Genomic DNA, 19186 nt, shown 5'->3' with positions numbered 1-19186 from the left:
GTGTCAGGGAAAAAAAATTAGGGTATTACTAACTATATTTAAACTTTCTTCCATAGCTGGTAAAGTGTAGTTGTCAGAATCCTGGCTTGTACATGGTAAGACAGGGTCAGATTGTTTATATTTGTTGCAGTTTATACCCTTTCTAAGGGTTAGGTTATTAGTCTTGGGGTTTACCTTCTAGTTATTTGAACTTTATAATTTCAGAAAACATTCCCAGTAAGGCTCCAGTAGCAGTTACAACAGGTTTTTTTTTATTTTACTATTAAATTATAGGCAATCATTCTATCTGACAGAAAATCTGGCATTAGGATCGAAGTTTGACATAAGTGAAAAACACAGGGATAGTTAATATGGTCAAAGTTCAGACCTCACGCAAGGAAGTTTAGTTTTATTTAAATCAATTCCTTAGAAGCAAAAAAATGTAAGATTTTTTCTGGTTTTAGTCTTTCACTTAAGCTGTCTTTTGCCTACTTTATCCATTTTTTTAAAGTTGTATTAAGAAACTGGAAGTTGGTGCTCCCTTTGAATAGCTGAATTACTCTGTTTAGAGAAAAGCTTTCTGAAAAGAAAAGCAAAAACATGGAAATTGTTTCATTAAGTCTTCACCAGGGAATTTTCTTGAATATTGAACTGTCTAAATGGACAGGATATCTGTTAATCCAATAGGAAAGTATGGCAAGTGTGTTTTTCATAGATTTCAGTTTTGATGTGCAGCTTTTTTGATGTTTGAATGTTGACTTTTTGCAGAGCTGAGATTGTCAGTTGACTGCTGATACCGTGGAAAAATTAGGCTACTGCTCCTTGACTGATTGGTGCATTCTCCTTAAGGGGCTGGTTTATAGTTCAATTTGAAACTGTGAGTTTGAACTAGTATCTTGCAGGTTGTTGCACCCTGCAAATGGAAAATGGGGAGAAAACTATTGTACGGAAGCAGCTGTACAGGACATAATGTTGTATTTCAAAGGAAAGGACCTAAAGGAAGTGTATCAAGTGTTTTAAGATGATCTCTACAAGTTCCTTGGAAGGAGACAAAACTAAAATTAATTTTTTTTTTAGGTGCCAGCTATCAAAATTAAACCTCTCAGCTTACTCAAATACCTCAGTGTAAGACTATACATCAGGTCATATGATGAACAGCAGGCCTCTGGTATACTGACATCATGTCATATGCAGGGGAGCTGCTGGTGGGTAAGGGCTACGGCTATTGCCCAGGAAATGTCCTTTCCACTGGGCTGGGTGTCTCCCCATTCCCACACGCTGACAGAATGGAACAAAAGAGGCTTTTTCCTTCCAGGATCACGTGCGTCAGGTGCAGGCCTGAACCAAAAAGCAAGCATAGCGATGAAGCTGATATCATGAGTACATGAGGTGAATGACTCTTAATGCTTGCACCGTGAGAATGCACAGGTCTGCAGCGCTGTTCTTTGGACGGGGCTTAGTACACTGCTCAGTCACTTTTATACTAGAGATTTGAAGAAGAACCTACCATTTTTAAATGGATACAGTTTTTCTTTCTCCAAAGATGAGGACTTTTAGCTTTTCTCCCTGTCAAAAAGTTCTATTAAGTGGAGTGATAATTAAATATCAAACATTTGCCTAGTGTGTTTTCATGTGGTTTTGACAAACACTTTATTCAAAAAGCATACTAAAACATTGCTTCTGAAGTAGCTCAAATGATGACAGTTGTGTGATTGACTATGCTGTACCACACCAGAATGCTCTAATACACTAGTTTTGACTTTATACTGAATCACTCTGCTCCTCATGTATGCTTTAGCACAGCTGTTGAAATACCCGTAGCTATTGTCAATTTTCTTGATAATTACATTATTAAAAGGCACTACAGAGTCTAAAAATTGAATGCCTCTTAAAGAATTTCGGTTGCTAACGTTGAGAGTGCTGTAATGTATCAAGAAAGGCTTTTTTTCCCCCTTCTGGAAACTTAATAAGATGTAGTGATTAGCTATTCAATAAAATAGTCTATTAAGCTCTCTAACACAACACACTGATTTTAATCCCTGACCAAAATCAATGATAGAAAGTTGATATGTTGTTCCCCAGAGGGTAAAGGAGCCCTATATAGTTTCCTTTTTTTTTAAGCTCTATCATGATGCTTGAAACCTGAATACAAATACAAAACTGAAAAGATACTTTATTCCCTACAGTATTAAAGGGCGTTTGACAAAGTTAGGACACTATATGCTGCTTGGGTTTAACAGGAATCTCTAGAGACAGCTGAATTGGAAAGAAAGTTGCTGTCATCTAAGAATTCTGAAGTATTTGGTCATCTAGAGAGGTAAATGTTTCACTCCTTACAGCTTCGGTGAATAATGTAACCCTGTGAAGAATACTAGATTTCCAGTCGTATTTGTACTAACAGAGAGAGAAGTTAACAGAGAGAAGGTTGCACATTCTATCAGCCTTCTCTTTTCAGCAGTAAGCCCTTGTTAATGGCCTTAGTAGGCTCCTGGAAGATTATTAGATAAACTGATAAAGCTTCATATGGATAGTATAAAGACAGCAGAAAAGTTCCTGTAGCTTCCCTCTCTCTGTCGAGACTAAGCCATAATGTGCTGGGAGTTGGAATGAGAACAGGTATCTCCTAATCATACAAATTGCAGGATGTTTGCTGAGCTTTGTAAACAACATCTGAATTTCAGGGTTAACCTGTTCCACAAACAGATAAAAACTAATAGGATTTTCAGTAATTATTTGGAATGTAGTAAGCATTTTTTTTTTTAAAAAAAAAAAAAGGCATTTAGGGAGTAGTAATGTATTTTCCTAGGCAGCTTGAAAACTGACACAGTGAGTGTTTGCAGAACTGTTTAGGTGTGGGATTTTTTTTATACAAAACATGGATCTGGATTTTGTAACCTGAAGAATTCTTTAACATTTCCTCTGAGCTTGGTTTACTTGGAATAGACTTCAGGTTCACTACACAGTATTTCATTTATTCTCACTACAGAATAAATACAAATCTTTTTTCCTCTGCCCCATTTCCTAGAGATATATCTGTTAAAGGAAATGAAATGATCACAGTATTTCCAGTTGTAAAGCACTTTTTAACTTTTTGTGTGTGTGAGGTTATTTGGTTTAATTTGTTCCACTGTGGAATGTGCCATATCTCTAAGGCATTTCTAAGTATTAAATTACTGTGCCATACTGTGCCATTTTTTATCTGATGCTCGTATTATTTTTTTCACCTGTAATTTATATTTGGCTAGTCTGAGAAATTCAAATAATAAAATGGCAGATAAAATTGTCTGTGCTTATTTCTGAAACTTCTTATTCAGTGCCATAGAAACTCTCCTTTTCTTGAAGGTTATATTGATAGTTACGTCCACTGACAAATTGTTTTCTCAGTTGTTTAGCTGTTATTACCAGTGAGAGATTTCCTAGTGAGAGCATCTGAAATATTTTGTGTGTGTGACATCCTTGTTTCATATACTAGTACACACATGAAATATTTTTTTATTCAAGAGCCGTCTTCTCCCATTTTCCCTTCTGCAGTCTGTACAGGTATCCTTAAGGCTCCCATCAGTACCTTATTTCTAACTAGATGCCAGGACCTTTTTTCTCTGAAGTACAACTTGTATCTTCCGTTCCAGAAAGAATTTTTTTTATTATAAGGGTAGTGAGACACTGTAAGAGGTTGCCCAGAGAAATTGTGGATGCCCCCTCCCTGGCAGTGTTCAAGGCCAGGTTGGATGCGGCTTTGAGCAACCTGGTCAGCGGAAGGTGTCCCTGCCCATAGCAGGGGGGTTCCACTTGATGGTCTTTCAAGTTCTCTTCCAACCCAAACCATTCTGTGATTCTATGATTCTGACAGGATTTGGGAATGGGGAGACACCAAACTCTATGGAAAGGCCATCAGTCCCAATTTGACTCTCGTACCTAAGCTGTTTTAACAAACAGGAAGCATAATGTTCATCTATATATTCATATCATATTTGCAGCCTAGTCCACACTTCTACTTTCTACCTATTCTCTCTTGATTCTGAGGCTTACAGTCTTACTGCCAAACTGGTATGCCAGGATGGGGGCCGTGCAGCACACTAGCTTTTGCAACTTCTTCAGCAATGCTGATAAATCCGTCTGTTCAAGGAGGATTTCTTTTAAGTTTTCCATTCCTCTATTTCTCTCTCTTCTAGGCTGAAGAGACAGACTGAACTTACTCTAGGGAGCTAATTAAGATAGACTGAGTCATCTGATGAAACTCTGGGTTTGCTAAGCTCCAGAGAAGGATCCAAGAGTGGCACCTCTCTGTTGTAGACCCTAATCTAAGATCTGACACTGTCTTCTAAATCAGCTGGCAGCATTTTGCATGTCTAGCCCTATAATAATGGTAATGGTAGAGGAAGACAGTCCTACTTTGTCCCCACCCTGGCTTTAAGCCAAAGCTATGTAAAATCCCATGAAACAACAGATGTAACAGGAGGTTCTTGCATTCAAGTATGTAAAAGGTTGTTAAATAAATAGTGGTTTACTAAGCTGCCTCAGTTTAGTGTAAGAAGTATTGTAAATCAAATAATGTGTTATCTGGTATATTTTCAAAAACACAAATACTGTAGTATGAAAAGGACAGTATAATACAGTCACTGAAGATACTAGATGTCATTTTGAAGGTTAGAAATGGGTATCTGTGTCTTCTAGGCAAAATTCCATTCTAAGCAATACATATGTGATAGCTTGTTTCTTGTGATTAGGAATCAAGCAAATGACATCAGTTGTTTCCCTTGGTAAATTTTGGGGATGTGCACATTATTGAATTTGTTCATAATTAACAACAAAGAAGAAGCAGTAACAAGATAATTGTCTGTAAACAAAACACCATGCTGAACCTCAGTCTCTCTGCTAAAGTTTCTATGATATTCTAAAGGTTATGCTGTTAAGTTTTGTATGTTAAGTAGCTATGCAAACAAAAAGGACTGGAAACTGTCAACTCAAGCAGCTCCAGGCTCATTTCCTATATGTGCACTTGAAGAAAGAGTAAAAAAAAAAAAGAACAAATAAAGCATTTGATGACAATAATAAATAGAGAAAGTCTCCCAATTTTCTGTTTGGACTAAAGATGATAAGTTTATGATCATATTAATAACAAAGCACATTAAAATATATCCTGAATGATATTAAGAGACTGGTTCAGTAAAACAGCCTCTGTTTATCACATTTTTTACTGATAACATCTTGGAGATGGCGAGGTCTCAACTTCAATTTTGTCTTGTAGATCTGTACAAGAAAACCTCTACTCTTCTTTGTTGATTTTGTACAATTTCATACCTGTATCACCAATTTGGTATTTGTGGAATGATGCAGAAGTAGTCTTTACAACATAGTTTTTAAACACATGCAAAAGTGTCATTTCAAATCCTTTTACAGAAATTCACCTACAAGTGATACAACAATAAACTGCATAGTCAGATCATTTAAAGTAGTGTGGAAACTTTATCCAATAACATGTACTAATCTGACAGTAAGAAAGTATTTTCTTCTGGGTCCTGCCAGTACTCTTTTGCTTAGCAAATACACAGTTGATAGACAGAAAGAAGCACTTTTCACAGTAAGTGAAAACAGATGCATTACTTAAGAAAGGAATGCAGCTCTTGATTCAGAGTCAGAATCATCTCTTTCGTACTTCAAAATCCAACACTGTACAACATATTTGTCCTTGTCCATTGTGTGCAGATGTTTTTGGATGACAGCACGTCAGAATATCTTTTCATATTTGAAATCTGAAGTTCAGTACAAGTATGACAATAATTATAACCTTTCATTGGTAATTACTCATCAAAAATTCTAAGCGTTCATTCTCGTACATCTTAGAACATCTGATTTTGTTGTGCTTAGGGAAGAAACATGTTTCAAAGCGACAAAGGGTTTTCAGCTTCCACGATAACATGACAAGGAAAAAGGCATCTCGGTTCAGAGTATCCAAAGACACTGCATCTCTATCAGCGAAGTGTCCCCCTCCTAGTCTGCTGGGATGGTGCTAGGATGAAGTTCTGGTCTTAGGTTTAAATGTTGACTCCTGGCACAGACTTTTATTTTCTAGTCTTTTGACCTGCTAATGAACTACAAATAAATGACCTATATTCCATATGCTAGAATCAATTTGATCATATATTGCTTATAACAGGGAAGACTAAGAAAACATGACCCGTTTCTTTTACACTGTTGCTTTGGACAGAGTCATATCTCCCAAGTCGTAGGATCTAGTTTACATGCTAAGAAGTAAATTAAAGTCAGCACTCAGTTATTTCAATGTCTTAATACCTGAAAAAATGCAGTTCCTTGAGTAGAAATGCCATGATCCAATCGGTAAAGATGCCATTAATTCAGATAGAGATTTGTTTAAGTGTGGAACTTAAGGGAATTGCCTGTCTTCTAGTAATATTTGAAAGCCCGATGTTGTTTTTATATTAAAAAAAAAAATCTGAAGTATAATAGCCAACACACATGCCTACATTTAAAATATCCAGTCTTGTATCTCAGCTGTATACCAATCTGCTACGCTCTCAAATTAACTGAAAATCTTATTGAGAGGTTTGTTCTCCCTGCCCACACACACATTTAAAAAAAAATCTTGCACTTCAATATACAAATTGATCCCAAGGTAGGGAAAGTGAAAGAAGAAAATTCATTTCAGGTATATTGCTCCACAGTTGATCTAGGGTTTTGGCCTTTGCTCTACAGCATCACTTACTGGCTTACTGCTAAACATGGGATTAGGTGGAATAGTGGTTTGTTCCACTACATCTGAACGCTTAAACATAATCTGCTTTCGAAAAGGCATTCTCCAGTTTTATGCATGGTACGTACAGTAGTGGCATAAGGCATTAATGCAGTTCAGACCTAAAAAATGTGTTTTCATGAAGCAGAAACTAATTTAAAGTGTAGAACAAAGTCTTCTGCTCCCTACGCAGGAGGAGATCAGAAACCTGTCTGGACCTACGTAACTCCTTTTCTTCCCATTGTGTTTGTCCATTAACCAGCTGAAGCGCACACTTCCCATGCTGTTCCATTCATACAGCCCAGCGTTCATTCAGAAACAGAACATTTCCTTTAGTTGATGGATTAAAGGCAGGAGGCGGGGAGGAGTGTAAGAATGTTTTGGGATGTGCAATACTTCAGCAACAACATTTAAAGGTTAATTCACGCTGAAAGTTTGTAATGTATTTATTTTTCACACAACGTCAAAATAAAACAGGTGCTGCCTCTTAAATAAGCAAAAATAACTTTTAGGAAAAGCAAGACCTAAAGCAGTTTTTTGCGCAATTGCTGAGAAGTTAACGTCAGGTTATTTTTTAAATCAGTCTTATATTACACGTTCAATACGGTATAAAGACTAAGTGAACAATTTTTTTTTTTTGCCACACCTTGACTAATCTAGTATTATATTTTGGTAAGTTGAAATATGAACCTAGGAATGTGTATTAGTGACCTTAAAAAAACAGCAAGTAATCTCTGTAAGCGACTTTAAAGGTTATTGTTTGCTTTTCATCTTCACTTGCAGACCAGGTGTCTCTAGCAAAGCAGATCTGAGGAAAAGCTACTTTTGTGGAGTCTCTTTGTGAACAAAACAGATGACATAAAGAGCAGGTGTTAAAATAGTGAAAAAGGCAAACAGCAGTTATTTTACAGGATGTTTAGCTGTGGAACAGCTAGAAAAAAAAATCAGGCTATTCTAAAGCATCTTATTTGGAAATCTTTGCTCAAATAAAAGAAACATTTCTCTGGCTTGTAAAAGAGAATTTGCCTTTTGATCCCCCAAAGAATGGGTTAGATATACTTATCCTATTCCTCTTGTAACTGATTTCCCAGGGACTGACAGGAAAAAGCATAGTTTTTACTAAATAAGGATGCTGGAATTTGCTTACTGCTTTCTGTTTACCTGATGCCACTTATGATACTGTGTTTGCCTACTTAAGTGGCATTTAGTACTGGAGTCCTGTGTCTGATTTTACTATTTATGTTAGGAAATTGCTTAGCAGCTGGGTAGATGAGACTGTTTTACTTTGTGTGTTTTTCATCCTGCATTGCACATCTGTTAATGTTGGTCTTAACGTGACAATAGTGAGCATTGTAAATTAATAAGTGTATGTTTGCCTGTGAGATTAAAAAAACAAAAGCTACTGAACTGACATTATTTGGATGTCTAAATTAAGCATCCTAAACCCATAAAGACAGATTTGGAGGCCCACACTGCAGCCTTCAAGTGTATGCATTTTGGATTTAAGCTTCAAGGTTCACTTTCAGGTAGATGACAACACTAAGCTTTCTGCATTGACGTGTGACTTGTTTCTTACACACACAAATTCTCTGGCAGGTTCCTTTGATTGTATCATGCTAGTTCTGTAACTTTTTAACTGATGAGAGAAGTGAACCCTAGTGCAAAATTATTTTATAATCATATAAGCTTAGAATAAAGAATTGGCTACTCATTGTAGAGAATTGTGAATTCTCTCCGTTCACAACAAATATTTCTTTCTTTATGAAGAAAACATGACCTCACTTGAACACTTATTTGGAGATACTATGTCAACTGCTCAGTTAAGTCCTCAAAATATTTATTGCTTAGAAGATGACAGGCAGCTTCATATGAAACATAAACACTCATAAATTGACTATGCAATTAAACTATACTATCACACTTTTTCAGGTACCAGTGAAGTAAAGGTTTATTAAATCAAAATCTATTGAACTGTATAGCATTTAGAATCAAGCGAGTTTCTATCAAAATGTGGAATAGTGATCAGGTTTATTCTCCAGTAATATTAAGAATATATGCAGCATAATTTTTTTTTCCTGCTGTTTCAGGTATAATTTTACAAATGTTGCCACTTTGGCAATAAACATGTCATTTTCCTTACTTACAATGCAGTTGCATTAAAGGACGCTATGTGGCATCTGCAACACCTTTTCCAGAATATTTTTCCCTTGAATATTGTATATGTGAGTGGAAATGTTACAGGATGCGAAGGATATCCGCTAATGAACTTTCTTGAAATTCTATCACTTCACTAGACTAATTTCACTGCAACTCAGACTTGCAGTCTTTGCTTACAATTCTTTATCAGTGGGGCTCACGTATGTTCATTTCTGTGTGCAAGTTTTGAAATCACGTTTCAAATAACATTTTTCAAACATGCCTCCAATAAAGGTACATTCTGTATTCTTCAAATAGAAATAAAATAGCCCTTGTCAGTTTATTATAAATCAGTAGCTGGTTCTCTCAAGTCAGAAGTTTCAGTCTGCCTGCAGATGTAATTATATTTGTCCAAGCAACTCAAATGTAATGACAAACTTTAAAGCGTGAGCTCTGCAGAACAGTGCAGTTCTCTGTCCCTTTCTAGTCAGTAAAGTTACGTTCTCAGACTTCAACTTTTTGATTGAAAGGCAATTCAGAAACTTAGTTAAGATAATGCATTTTGTGAATTCAGAAACTGTTAGAAGAAAAAAAACACAATGAAATAGGTAACAGGATGCTGTAAACAAGATTTTTTTCGAATAGAAATGATATTATCCTACCTTCATTAGCCACTGAGTGTTGTTTTCCATGATGTTTTCAAGCAGCTGCAGTCTTTGAACTGAATCGTCATAGTCTAAAGGTGCGTCCCTCTGCACCGCGTTGGACACGTAGGAAGCGGAGGACCGGCAGTTGTCCGTCTCGGGCAGAAGGAAGGTGTAGCTGCACGACCCGTGCTGAACCTGGTACTGCTTCTTGCCTATCGTCTCCATGCTTTTACTAAAGGAGTTGTATCCTGAAGCTAAGAAAATACAGCAGCCCAAAAAGGAGTAAGCAGTCAGATGCATTTTAATCGCTGCGGTGAGCCAGCAGAGCGGGAGCGCTGCCGGGCGGTAGCGAGAGCCCAGCCCTAGTGAACCTGCGCTGGCGGGGAGCGCTCTGCTGCCATGTGCCGCCCGACGGAGGGCTGGGCTTTTGTACCGGCCTCCCTGCGAGCTCCGAGCCTGCCGGCTTCTCCCCAGCCGCCGTGCGCCGAGCTGTCAGGCGCGGGAGGCGAAAGGCAGCCCCCGCGGAGCTGGGGGAGCCGGCCCCGCCTGGCCCACCGGCCCCGAGCCTCGCTCCTCCTCGCCCGTGGCGCGGTGCTACGGCCCCGGCGCCCGCATCAGCCGCGGGCCTTCCCTTATATGATAAGGCGACGGGAGCAAGCAGACATGGGGAGCGGGGCTGCTCCTCCCCCCCGGCTTCGCCAGTGCCTTCCCGCGGGGCGCGGGGAGGGGGGTCCTTTGCAAAGCGGGCTGGGGGGAGAGCGCCCGCCCGGGCGCGGAGCGAGGCGCGCGGAGCGGCGCGGAGCGAGGGGAAACCCCGGGGAGGAGCCGGCAGCTGCAGGAGCCCCGCGAATTCCTGCAGCGGGGCTCTAAGGAAGAGTTTCCTAGACAGAGCAATCAGTTCCGATAGCCTCCAGCTACCCCTGTAAATTACTTGTGGTGGTAACAGTTTTTAAACACTGTCCGAAAAAAAAAAAAAGCTCGTGGGCTTGTTTGTTCTTCTTAAAGAATTTATTTTTTTTTTACCGTCCTGAACCAAGACATAATTTCGGTTGTGTTTAATGCCTTGTGTAATTACAGAGAAAGACACTGTCCTATACAAAAGCAGGCTTGGGCACGTCCTTACAAAGAGAACAAGAGAGGGGTTTTAATTAAAAGTTTTCAGTCAAACACGGACTTTGTATTCTACTGAATCTCTGAGATCAATACTCATTTTTAGGCATGTCTTTCGAGAGTTCAGTGCTTTCAAGCTTTTCCTTTTTTAATGCTTTTTTGTCTGTAGTAAATGACTAACTGTGGAAGCGCTAACATGAGCAAGAGTCACAAATCCCAAGTCAGCAGGGACTGGAAGAGGGAAGAAGTGTCCCGACGCAGTGGCAGCAAGGCATGGCTCGGGAAGTGGCATGGCTGAGCAGCACTTACCCTGCCAGCTTTCACTAGCCCAATTCCGTGCCCTTGGAAATGGGAAATATCTGTAAAAGGTGAGGGAAAATCTAATAAAGTAAGTATTTTAAATGTATAACTAAGAGTAAAAAGGAGCTTCCCCCTACTTCCCACTCCCATGTTCGCTGCAATGATCAGTGATCTTGAAAAAGCGGAAAATTACTAACCAGCTTACCAAGCCCTGGGAAAGAGTTGATTTCGCTGAAATTTTGGAGAAGTTTACTTCTCTGTTTTAGAAGATATCTTCTTGAAACCAGCACAATAGGATACTGACTGCTGAAGACAAACTGGCTGAGAGTTTTGCTAGGTCTGGATGTGGAAGCTACAGATTTTTCTTAATTAAAATAAACAAAGGGAATGCCATGCTAGTCGAACTAACATGAATTACAGACCAAAGTTTCTCTTATATGAGGAAAATCCCAGCATGCCTCGGGACCTCTTAGGACGGGCTTTCTTACACAACATACTGTATTTCATATTGTATATTAATGTGGCTTTTACTTTTTAAATCATGGAAATTGTGTTCAGGGGTTGTCGAAAATAGTTGTAGCAGCTGAAATGCATGCCTTACGTTGTTGGAAGCTGTTGGGATTTCTTTACATAATACACAGTTACCTCTGGAAAGGAAAATCCCTAGAATTCAATTTTGGAGACTTCCAGAAAGGCTCAAATTATACTTGGACTGTGACCTGTGGAACCAATTTGTCAGATTTTCTTCTTGTGGAGTGTTCATCTGCCATTGTTCATCCTTCCAGACAGAGGAAATGGAGGAATATGTTTGGACTTTGGGATACAGTCAAGATTATTTTCTACAAAATGTACATATTTGGAGGGTCTAGCATATAAATTATGCATTCTCCATCCCTTCAACTTTGTATTGCAATAGCAAAGCAAATTAATGTGACAACTACCTGCATTGTTAATGAAGTTTCAAAAGCTTTTTCCATAGTGATTTCTGCTTTTCAATATATTGAAGTCTTTGAAAGAATGCTTAGTTCCATGTGAATAACAGTCTTTTGCAAGGTAGTTAAGAAACCTACTATGATGCAATGAGGACAGCATGTAAGATTAGATTGATACACTAGACTGTGAAGCATTTCTAGGTATCTAACCAGACATTCAAATTCAATATTTTCTTTTATTTGAATATTTTTTATTAATTTTCTAAGTTAAATGAGAATTTCCTGTTGTGACTTGTACTTGTCCTTAAACGGGTCTGCTCCCTGCTTTCTTTTCCTCTCACAGCTAGTCCAAAGAATATAGGGCCCTCAACTGAGTAGTGCTGAAAATAAAAACGCTCCAGCCCTGAAAGCATCGCTTTCCTAAATGATGAGGAACTGGAAGATAATCTCAGTTTTTCTGATTATATTTTCATGCTTTTTTTTAATCCCTTAGGTAGACATTAAATGGAAAGATGAGACTGACCAGTGTAGTCTTTCAGGGTTTTGTTTTTAATTATTAGACATCTACTCAAGGGACTGTACATATATAAAAGACAAGATTTAATGGATGCTGAGAATTCATTAGACAGGATTTCCATGAGACGCTTGATTAAATCGACAGTTTTTTAATTGCTGTGAAGCTTGCCATCTGTATGCCACACTGGTGAGTCAGGTCACCAATATAATCTGGCAGCTCAGTTTTGCTGGGTTTTTGAGGAGAGGCTGGAGTGTCTCTAAAGGCTTGAACTGGAGCCTGTTTTCCGTTAGGAAAGGCCAATGCGTGACCCCGGGAGGCCCTTGAGCCGTAATGGGGCCGGGAACAAAACTGACCTTGGAGGCTGCCTAAGAAGACTTGCTGTATCTTGGGCCTCCACTAGGGAGAACTGTGGTTGTAGGAATACTGGAAAGAGAAACTACTTCACCTTTTACTGTTTTTTTGGCTGGATTTGTTTTTTTGTGGGGGTTGGTTTTTGAATGAATGAATGAAAGGCCAGTTGCTATGGCAGCTGTCAGCAGTTGGGGGAAAAGGTATGGCAAGTGCAGGTATTATTCTGAGAAGTGACAACAAATGACTAATGGAAGACCCTTACCAGCACAGCAGGCACCACCAGTTAGCTCCTCTGCAGTGCTTCTCATCTAGCTCTTGGAGTAACACCCTGAGGTTCACCATGGTAATGTTTTCCCCAACTTCTCCTTGACACTTCCAGGCTGCAGGGGCAATAACTGGAATACAAGCCCCAACACACACACATAACTGAGGGAGGATTTTGCTGTTTCCCCATCTGGATCCAACGGACTCATACAGCTTTAATGAAGTGCTCTTTCCCACTGCCCAAGAAAGTTAGTGAGCGTTCACCTTGCCAACAAAATAAATATACATCCCTTTAACCCTTCACTACAGGATAGTGCCGTATTTGGTGCATCTTTTGGAGCATTTGATTGTGATCCTTCACCCTTTCTATCCCTTTGGGAGCAGCTTTCCCAGCTGTGGAGGAGGAAGTGGTCTTCTCTGCCTCCCCAGGGACTCAAAGCCAGTCAGAGTTCAGGGGGAAAGAAAGTAGTAACGGCTAAATTTAGAAAACTAGTGTGAAAAGTAAGGCAAGTTAAATACATTTTTGTCCTTGAAAACTGAGGAGGAGGAAGGAAGATGCCGGAATACAGCCTTTTTACTGAGCCTCAGAGGCATAATAACAAGTCTGCTTGCAGAACAGGGCTTATTCCAGAAAAGCTGAATGACAGGGAAGATCTGTCTCGTGTCAATTTTGAGAAGGAGCATCTCGTTAGACTTGTTGAACTAGGAAGGAATGTAAATAATTTGGCACGGAATCTTATATAGGCCAGTATCAAATTGAGTAAAAAGTTGTAATTCAGACCAGTTGCTACCTCTCAGGTTTTTTTTCATGCTCATTGTTCTCTTCATCTTTTATTTCTGCTGTCGATATGAAGTGGCACATTTATTCTGCAAACTGAAATATAGCTGCTTAGCCCGTGATTTCCTGCTTTCTTTATGGCTGAGTGTATATAGTATTTGGCATAAAATAGTAACTAGTGGCTTGGTATATTTAAAGTACAAATTAGGTCTTTCCCTTTTTAGAAAGAAGATACCCACTCTACAGAATTCACCGTATAAGAAGAGCTGAAACGTATATTTTGTCAAAGCTAAACATTTAGAACGTTTTGCCAGATGTGTTGCAGGCAATTTCCTTTCCTGGGAAACAGCAAATTCCCTTACTCAGCCAATCCTGGGTTTATTCCGTACAGCATATGACTAAGCTGCTTTGAGAGAGATGCCTGAATACCACTAACATTATCTTTCCAATTATCATTTTACTTACAGCTGCACAGCTTCTGTTTGACAGGCAAATACAGAGATCTTGTGAGATCTCTGATAGAAAAGGAAGCATAAAAGTTTTTGAGGTAATGTAAGAAGATGTTGACTTGGCTTTAGTCTGCTGTCTGCAGACTTTGCCACCTAAAACTTTCAAGCTGTTGATTTAGTAGATAAGCAAGTTCTCATTTCAGCAGTTCTCTTGTTTTAGCAAGGGAAAAATACGTAATAAAATATGTGCAAAATAAAGGCAGAACTATGTAAACAAGTAGTTTTTGGTGCGGCATTCTTACAGGGATATTTGATCTACATATATAAATGAAAATTCTATAGTGTGAGAATATGGAACTTCAAAATCAAATCTGAGATGAAAAATTTTCTGAAACTTGGAATAAATTAATGAAGTGTTTTATATATTCCTGGTATTTACATTCCTCACATTTTGACACTCAATGTTAAGTCCCCACCTTTGGTTCCTGGTACTTTAATATTAGTTTATGGTAGTTCCATTTGCTGGCTTCAAAATATTTTCTTTCACTGGGAGTATTTTAGCATGTTTCTCAGGAACAAATGTCAACAAGGACAAGACTCATGAACTCATATCTTAAAAAACAGGGAACAGGATCTTGGACCCTACTAGATTTTTAGTCTGCTGAAAATCTTATCTCTTTTGAGATCTTACACTCTCTTTGAAAGAGAGGAGTGCCAGATTATTATGTTTTCTGTCAAGCCAGACAAATTGTTTTCATCAAGACCCATAGTTCTGTTCTTTAGCACTTCTAAAATTAGTGGTAATATCTTACCAATCGTTCCTCCTTTCCTCACCGTTTGCCTGTTATCCTTTTTATTCATTCTGAACTTCTCCACCTCCATCTCTCCATCTCACCAGTCTCTCATGACTTCTTTAACAACATCTCAGGATTCTTCTCACTTTCTCAGCTGCTGCTTATTTCTAATCACTCAGAACATCTAGTGTAACATCTTGTGAATTCATAGTCATCTTTATGTTCTGTCTCTGATGTTCCCACACATCTCCTTTGAGTGCCCTTCCTTTCAAGGGAGGGCATTTACCCAATAATCCTCATATTGTACTTCAGTTACCACTCTGTCTTGATGACTCAGTCTGTTTGTTCCCATCATTTCAGTACATGGTGTTTTTCCTAGATGTCACGCCATTAGTGGAAGCATAATGTGGCCAAAACCAGACGTCCTGTCTTCCCTTGGAAGTGCTTGCATGCTAGTCCCTTCTCTTTCGCAGTTGATATCGCCACCATCCTTCAATGCATTTAAATCTATAATCTGCAAGTTATGTGTCTATCTCTTTGTTTCTTTGGTATTTTATGCTCTCCCTTTTTTGATGCTGTGCTTTCATTAACGTCTCTAAAATTCCTATGCTGATATTCATCATTGACACGTTTAATTTTGTAACATATTCTGTCTGGCTCCTCCATAACATTTGAAATGTGACCTGTTTATGAAGCTTATTATGTTAGTTCTGCCTCTCTTAGTAAATTACATTCAACTTTATTTTCATAAGAATTGTTAGACAGCTGTCAGAGCTTCATGCAAGTAGACTATCTACTTAATTGCTTCTAATTGGTTTTCATTTTTGGAAGCTCTAAATTCAGCACCTCTTGTACCAAATATGTCAGCTCCATTGCTTACTTTGGAGGCACTGACTGGATTGGCTTTCTTGGACTGTCTTGGTTATACTTGGGATGTCTTTTCTCAATTAATCTGACATTTAATGTGACCACATTTTCCATTTACAGACTTCTGATATCCCACTTTTGTTCTATCACAACTGGTCAAGGCTTTTTCACTGAGATTACATTAGCATTAAAATAAATTATATATTTTTTATATATACATACTTAGGTCTATATATATGTATATGCTTAGCATGTTGTAGATGCCACTGTACCTAAAATATAATTGGTCGTGTTAATTTAGATTGGGATTTTGTGGTATCGCATCTTCAGCAACGATGATAATATGAATGAATGTCTTTTGAAATTCCTGTCATTATCACTTCCACATTCCAAAACCTTCTTAAATGCAAAATGCTTCTTAGTTTTTACTGTTTCATTACTTTCATAGTGATTTCCTTTATAAATCCAGATTTTCAATGGATATTGAAAGTACAATACACAAATATCTATAAAACTGTAATCTATACAAATAATGTATGCAGATATCTAAGAAGATTCTCACAATGCATTAATGAAGTTCCTATTTGTAGGACAGATGGTAGTTTCTTTCACTGTGAGCATTTTTTAATAATGAATGTTATTTTAATCTTTGAAAGATGAATCATCCACAGACAGAAGTAGGAAGTGAGTCCCAGGATTATGAAGAATAGTTGCTATGCATCCTTCCTCCTTAACATTTTTATATTGTTTGGCTATAGCGCCCAAAGGCTGCACTCATTCTCTTCACAGTTACGTGATGACAGCAAACTTTAGCTGGTAACAAGTGTAATTACATCTTAAACTCAAATAGCATGAGTTCAAAATTAACATGGAAATTACAGCTAATGTTAAGGATCTTTCAACTGGACTGCTGAATATCTTTGACAGTGCTAAGTGCTGTGCCCTGTCTATCTCCCATACTGGGCAAAACATAATACAGCACTTGTTTAAACAGGTTACCATTGCTTTGAAACTGAATGAAATAGCTTGCATGCCAATGTGTAGCAACTAGCTCTAGTAAGGCCTTTAAAACCTGTCTTTAAAAATTGTTTCCATAGCACATGCATATTTACTCTTTGTAATTGAATTATATGTTAAGAAATTAACAGATAATTCTCACTCTATATGCTCATATGCTGTTTATATGCTCTTTGAAAAATGTCTTTTTAATTACAGTTTTGTGCATTTGGATAATTTAAACCTAAAATCTTTAGGTAAGGTTTTGGATTTTGTTGTGTTATGTGACTGCTGTATTAGGTTGCTATGAAAAGGCAGGAGACTGTGAAAGAATCCAGAAGGCTTTTGGAAAATGAGAAATCTGCTTTACTGACATCTTAAAGAAAAATGCATATGCCGTTTGTTTAAAGGAATGTATTTTTTAAATGTCTAAGCAGTTGACAGTAATCTAGCCTTACAAATCACCCCAGTCCCTGTGATTTAAACCCTTCCTCTTGTAAGCAGTCATTCAGGTTAGCGGAAGGTCCTCTCATCTGGTAATAGCACACTTACTTGATAATAACAGCATGTCATACTTCCGAAGAGCATGTTCAAGTTAAGAATCTGAATTCAAAGATAAACTGATGTCAAAGAGAGAATGAAAAGGAAGTGAGAAACTGTGTAAGAGGAATAAACAAAGCTTTCAGAGAGAGAAAGGACATTTATGGCAACAGTAAGGTACCTAGTTCCTGACATCTGTTTCCCTCAAGAAAAAAATACAGTACATATGCTAACCTTTTTATGGAGGGTGCAAGAAAAATATTTGCAGCATACTTTCATATATTTGTTGAACTGTATTATGGATGTGTAATTTGAAGAGGACAGAGCAACTGCAACTATTTTTTCACTCCATAAAGATAAATCTTGGCTTTTTTAAATACTAATAAACATAGTTCTGTAACAGTTCTCAAAAACAGTGCCCACCCACTTGCTGTTTCTGCCACAAAAACTGGGCATTGTTTTTATCATTGCTCTTACTGCTGTACAAGCAAAGGAAGGAACTAAACTGTTTTTTTTCCCTGGTTAGTGAGGCATCAGAACCTGTGATGGGACAGGAGAAAGGGTACCTGCATACTGATACTGACAGTAGGGCTCCTTTGGGCTTGGTCTCCTAGCCTCCATACGACCATCTAGTGAAACTCCTATTGCTGTGTAAATATTAACATAAGTACCTCACTGGCTGAGTAACAGCCTGTCCTTTATCTCTCCAAATAAATCATTTGCTGGAAAGGTAGTCCTCCATCTCCAGTGGAATGTGTACAGAAGATCAAATCTCTTGAGTATCTTATTATTAAAATGCTATATTTTCTTCCCAACACAAACCAATTAGAAAGTCCTCTTACTGCTTTTTTACTTTATCTTAATCTGAATTATTACTGAGTAGTTTCACTACACAGAGAAAATTCAAATCTTTGAAAATCTTTATTTCGTCCCTCTAGAAGTGCACGTAAATGAAATTCAGAGATTGTCATTGGTGTCGTCTGTATTGTTTGAAAGTGAATCCCCACTCAGGTTAGCCACAGCCAAACTGGCTCATATTTACAAATCCTATCAAATAGTTCAATTTTATCTTACTGGCTTCAGTTTAAACTTGATTATAGAAGGTCTTGCTTATAGTTGTATGTTCTCTCAGTCAATACCTTCAGTCAAATCTATGATCAAATTCTATTTTAAATAACTAATAAGGCTTCACCTTTAGTGTTAAATGATATATTAGCAGTTGTTACTGCTAGGCTGTAGCCTAGCAATATCCAGTGAATACCATTTTTCTTGAACGTAAATAACTTTATATCTAAGTCATCAGATTAATGATCAGCTAATGCTGCTCTACTAATTTCTGCCTTCCTTTGCCTGTTCACCCAATCAAGTATCATTTTTAAGAACAAAAATTGCATGCATTAAAGTTAAAATATTTACTATATGATGCCATGACAATTAGAAGAATATCTCCTAACTCGGCCAGCTTACAATATTTTTCTCTTCTATTACTGAAGATTGTATCCTTGCGTAGGGTGTCAAGGTGGCCTCCTTTGATTAAATACAAAGATCAGGTCACCCAAGGCTTCCTTGTGGAGTCAGAGAGATTTCTCTCTGTTGATCAGAAGGGGACTCTGGAATAACAAGCTCAGATGAAAGCGCCTGAAGTTAGGTGAAATGGATGTCATAAAGTTCATTAGATGCTACAAATGCTGTCCTCATGTTTATTACATAAACCTTGTTGCTGTAAACTGCATGGGAAGGGCGGGAGCCTTTTCCAAACCACTTTTCTGCAGAAG

The 19186-nt window shown here is 38.1% G+C and overlaps 2 protein-coding genes across 5 annotated transcripts in view; one reads left to right on the top strand and one right to left on the bottom strand.

The window, feature by feature from the left end:
• Nucleotides 1-10104, bottom strand: part of ANGPT2 (angiopoietin 2) — a 43287-nt gene extending 33183 nt beyond the window's left edge. For all 4 annotated transcript variants that reach the window (XM_068398543.1, XM_068398552.1, XM_068398562.1 and 1 more), the window contains exon 1: nt 9529-10104. In XM_068398543.1, coding sequence (XP_068254644.1) covers nt 9529-9813 — 285 coding nt within the window. In that variant the 5' untranslated portion in view covers nt 9814-10104. The remainder of the gene's footprint in view (nt 1-9528) is intronic.
• Nucleotides 1-19186, top strand: part of MCPH1 (microcephalin 1) — a 129486-nt gene that overhangs the window by 80964 nt on the left and 29336 nt on the right. The window lies entirely within an intron of this gene.

This window comes from Nyctibius grandis, chromosome 1 (genome assembly GCF_013368605.1).
Source record: "Nyctibius grandis isolate bNycGra1 chromosome 1, bNycGra1.pri, whole genome shotgun sequence".
NCBI lineage: Eukaryota > Metazoa > Chordata > Aves > Nyctibiiformes > Nyctibiidae > Nyctibius > Nyctibius grandis.
This window is presented reverse-complemented; position numbering and strand designations above follow the sequence as displayed.